This window comes from Myotis davidii, unplaced genomic scaffold (genome assembly GCF_000327345.1).
Source record: "Myotis davidii unplaced genomic scaffold, ASM32734v1 scaffold132, whole genome shotgun sequence".
Lineage (NCBI taxonomy): Eukaryota > Metazoa > Chordata > Mammalia > Chiroptera > Vespertilionidae > Myotis > Myotis davidii.
Genome location: NW_006285258.1, coordinates 1,421,107 through 1,426,238, shown reverse-complemented (window position 1 = coordinate 1,426,238; position 5,132 = coordinate 1,421,107). Strand labels below are relative to the sequence as shown.

General features: G+C 42.5%; 1 protein-coding gene across 1 annotated transcript in view; it reads left to right on the top strand.

The window, feature by feature from the left end:
- TMOD2 (tropomodulin 2) overlaps nt 1–4,664 on the top strand; it is a 35,296-nt gene extending 30,632 nt beyond the window's left edge. Inside the window, exons 8-9 of the mRNA XM_006755992.2 lie at nt 608–752; nt 2,893–4,664. Coding sequence (XP_006756055.1) covers nt 608–752; nt 2,893–2,927 — 180 coding nt within the window. The 3' untranslated portion in view covers nt 2,928–4,664. The remainder of the gene's footprint in view (nt 1–607; nt 753–2,892) is intronic.
- The last annotated feature ends 468 nt before the right edge of the window (nt 4,665–5,132 follow it).

Here is a 5,132-nt window from a genome sequence, read left to right as displayed (position 1 = left end):
GCCTCTGGTCAGCTTAGACTTTGCCAGCAGCATGACGGTCCCCAACACCAGTAACCCCTTCAGTGCGTGATAACTCACTTGACTATGGAAAAGCCTCTTGGGGATATCCTAGTGAGATTCTGCTGAGAGAGAATGGCCAATTAATTGATGATCTTTCATTATTTTTGGATATGGATCCCAGAATAGAAAATTCAATAATTGGATTGATTGGTATAAGACAGTTTCCCTATTAAAAAACAAAACAAAACAAAACAAAACACCCTTTGTTTAAACCATAAACACTGGGGTAGATTGGAAACACCAAATACTGGTTTTGCGTTCATTTTACATCTGGAATCATCTTTTCCTTCATAAATGATTGGCTTAGTCCTCTCAGGTTAGCATGCCAGCCGATTTGGCTATCTATCTGTTGGGTTTTGCTTCCAGACAAGGAGCAAATGATTGCATGGAAGAAAATAACTCAAGTGACTTTTTTCCATTCATTTGGAGACTTTTGGTTCTTTGTTTTGTTTGGTTTTGTCCAAGTAGCCACGTAACTTTTGCACACAAGTAACTGTTTCCTCGTTCTTCTTGGTCATCCTATGTATGTACCTGCACCTGCAACCAGAGACAGCAGTTGGGAACAGCCGTAGAGATGGAAATTGCCCAGATGCTCGAGGAGAATTCAAGGATCCTCAAATTTGGATATCAGTTTACCAAGCAAGGGCCTCGAACGAGGGTGGCAGCTGCCATCACGAAGAATAATGACCTGGGTAATGCGGCCATACTGTGGTGCTGTTAGCAACTAGAAAAGCATGATGACCATTCATTTCTCCACTTCAGCTCTAACATCTCACCAGCCAACTGGCCTTTGGTGCCAGCCCTTCATCAAAGGCTAACTATTACATGGTCATGGGGATCTTCATCATCTTCACAGTTTAAGCTTTATTGTAGCGTTCTCTCAGGAACTGTTTGCTCTTTTTTCCCGAAAACCTGTGATTTTTGCTTGGTTTCCTTTATGTATTTGCTTCTCCTTTCCTTACTTATTGCATGTAATCACCCTCTGCTGTTACCTGCACCAGGAGATGGATTGACATTCCCAATTCACTTGGTTTGTGCCTGACTGTGCTTCTGTAGTTGGGTTTAAACATGGATATGCCTGATACTTTGGTAATTTACATATGAAATGAACCAGTGGGACTCTGCTATGAAGGGAAACGCAGAAGTAGCTTTTTCAGCTAGCCTCTCGTGAATGTTTCCTGCTGCCCGCTCTTTGCTGAGGATCTGTTCACATTTCTTCTGTTCACATGAGGTGGGGCAGGTCTTAGTCAACCACAGCACAGGAGAATGGGACAGGCTGGGAAGGCGTGGTCTGGGGACATCCCCGCCACTTGACGCAGCATCGCAAAAGGGCATCCAGATGTAGACAGTCCACTTGGCAAGCAGTTAGCCAATAGCAGGCCTCAGCTCCCGGTTTGAGGTTCAGGGTCAGAAAACCAGACCTTGGACAGGGGAACTGGGCACAGTGTTCTACGAAATATGGTGCTGGCCACAGGGAGGATTCAGATAGTAGACAAGATAGAAGCTGAAGGCTTAGAACCAGAAGGGAGCAGGTGAAATTAGTGTCCAGTTCTCTGCCCGCACATGCTGAGCCAAGCCCCTGAGGCCCAGCCAGAATGCCATGTGTGGCATCTGGGGGCTGGCCGGGCAGATGGCATTGCTGGCCTTTGGGCTGCAGAGGGTGAGGCTAAGGAGGCATCCCAGCAAACAGGGCTTTGGGGAAGCGGGGAGGCAACAGTTGGAAGATGCATAGGGAAAGCGGAGGGGTCCACAGCCGAACAACATGGAGACCAAAGAAGAACAGGCACAACGAGAGGTTTGAAGTAAATGGAGGGGCCATCCTGAGCCCAGGAGCAGTAACTGAGGGCTAAACGAGTGGTCGGCAAACCGGCTCCCAAGCCACATGTGGTTCTTTGGCCCCTTGAGTGTGGCTCTTCCACAAAATACCGACTTCTCGCATGGGCCATGAAGTTTCAATCACACTGTACTTGTGCGCCCGCACGAGGTATTTTGTGGAAGAGCCAAAGAGCCGCATGTGGCTCGCAAGCCGCAGTTTGCCGACCACTGGGCTAGATCTTTGCATTTTCGCAGCCGAGGCAGGAGTAGGCTGGGCTATTTAAAGTGGAGAGTTGGAGCAGGGCCACAGTCAGGGCACCATTTTTGCCAAATCCAGGAAGTTGAGAGTAGCCCTCCTGCTACCCACTAGAGGAGCCTGCAGGCGGGGACATGAAAGGGGGAAGAAGACAATGGCAGAAACTGGGAATGGGCAGCCAGGCAACTTCTTGGATACCAAGAACCAGCTTAAGGGAACCTTAATCTCTAAGTTTGGTTGCCATCTGAATCACACCTTCCTTGGAGGTTGATATGTAGGAGATTTGATTTAAAACAGGTTTAGAAACTTTGAACTTTCGATTGCAGATCCTCCTGGTCTGCAAGCCATAATCAGAAGTAATAGGTTGTGAATGTGTCATCCTGGGGCATTAAAGCTAATAGGTGATTGAGTTGCACAGAAGCTGAGAAGGGCTGTGGATAAGTGACCAAGAAACTATTTGGAAGTTCACTACATTGTGGATCTATTCTACTCCATAGGACTGGGAAAGTCCTAACATTCAAATTCTCTCCTATCAGACGTAGCTTTATTTAAATGTAAATCCAACATGACACTGGGTTTATTCTCTCATTCTTAAGTAAGAATGAGAGAATAATCCAGTAGGTAATTGAATATTGAAATTTAAGATAACGGTATCCTCCAGTGTGTGAGGTTGCTGTTCTGTGTGATTAATGTTGTTTATCTGAAATTTAAGGAGTATCCCTTCATTGTGTCATTTTAACCTTTCTTTCTTTCTTACCTAGTTCGTAAAAAGCGAGTTGAAGGAGACCGAAAGTAAATTTCTACAAGAAGCGAGGTTTCACCGCGGCAGCCATTTAAAAATGAACAAAAGCGCTTCTCCCCCACCGGGACTATTTTATCAAAGGTTGTTGATTTCCGTTAACCACAAAACTAATATTTAAGTTTTATTCTTTTTTTTAGCACTACTTATTTATCTGGGATTTTTAAATACATACGATTGTCTTATTTGCTCATGGGCACCTCTGGCAACTTGCACCAGTGGACGTAGGCAGGTCTTAGTGGGTGACAACGATCGAAAAGGAGTTAACCACTTTCATATTGGGTTGTCTCGCTTACATGAACTTTTTATAACCACTGAAAGGCGTTGAGTATGTAAGTGTGTTTGTAACTGATTATGATAGAGGCCTATCTCTGTTTACATGCATAGCTTTGAGTTAGGCCAAATACAGCAGAAGTGTTCTGCTGACCATATAAGAAGTTAGTATTGCCAATCTTTCACTGGGTGAGAAATGCAACCCAATTTAGCACAAATTCTTAGTTCCAGAAATATCACTGAATGCACATGCCCCACTGATCAAAAATCAATGGGATCATCTTCATAAAAACAAGACAGCATTATGATACTTTAACATAGCCTCAGTAAAGAAGTATAAAGTGTTTATTAACCCACAAATATAGCTTCAAGCCAGACTCACGGGTAGCAAAATGAATTGGCACACCTACCTTTACTAATTATTCAACATAAATGCAATCTTTAACATGACTCTGATGGATAACTTTTTACAAAGCTGTTTTAAAATTCTCCAGACAGGATGGGATATTTTTAAGTTTTAGTAAGAGGGAGGTTTTGAAACAATACACAACCAAGTAAAACAATAGTGATTGTACATTAATCAAGGCTGTCTGATACACATGACCGCGTTATTTTGGCAAATTTCAGAAGGATGTATTGCTTTTTCTTTAGTGTAACAAGATTGCAGGATAAAAGGTGAACATTCAAGTTAATTATACCGATTTTAGTCTACATGGCATGATCCATCCAGATACTTGCAAACATCAGGAAAACGTGTGAAGGACCACTTATCCAGATGTTTGTCATCTCAAGAACGAAGGCTGTGAACGTACCATGGCAATGATTGCATGGTAGTATGCATTAATCTTTGCAGAGGTCAGATGCTGAAATAAGGAAACAAGTGACTACAGCCTTTGGCCCAAGTGCACACGTCTCTGATAACTGTCAGTGCCCAAAGCTGTAATTGGTGGCACTCTTAACACTAGCTTTTATGTCTCCCTTCCTTATTCCCTTCTCCCTTTCCTTCCAACTCTTCTCCTTTTTCTTTTCTCTGTAATGCTGAGTCTTGTAAAGGCGGGATTCCTAGTGCTGGTAACAGATGGAGCTAAAGGGGTTGCTGACTCTGGCAGAGGTGGGCCCAGCCCAGGATTTGTTTAGCAATTGAGTCTTCCTGCATTGCTTGATAGCAGTAAAACAGGTTTTAAAAATTGATAAATTAATTCACATATCGTTCTTGCTATAGGTAGAGCACATGGAAACCGTTTCAGATAGATAGCCTTTATAAAATTGGACATTTACCTGTATTTTAAGTTCTCACCTCTGTAGCCCTGAAATTCTTTGAAACATCTCATTTTCTTGAGAATACTTTACATTTTGGGGGGACTAATGAGCAGAACATATTGACATTTTTAGAACCCTAAAAATTCTTTAGTTTTCCACTACGTCTCCCTATCTATACCAAAAAAAAAAAAAAAAGCACAGCAAATAGCATTTAATGGTTTTCAGTCTGATTTTTCCTTTCCCTTACTTACTTAGGTGTGGAATGTTGGAGCCAGCTCATACAGGCTTACTGATTATTAAATTTTCAAGAATTTTGCGAACTGGTTGTTAAACATGGCCATTATTAAAAAGTAAATGTCATGCACTTACGATTAAGTAAGCTGTATTAAGAACAAAAGTAATACTCAAAAGTACATTTACTATTTCCTGTGCTCTTACGACTATTTGCATCTGTTGTTGTCGTAGGGCAGACATGCTATAATGTTGTACTACTTACATCTCTTCTGAACTCAGAAGTTCAGGACCTCTTGCTGGAAGTTTGAAATTGGCCATGGTGGTGGGAGTATTTATACCAAGGAAATTAGCAAATTTTACAAATCAGGGCTTCCTCCTACCCCATGCCCCCCAGTTGCTGGTTTATAAACACGCATCAGCAATGTATACAACTCC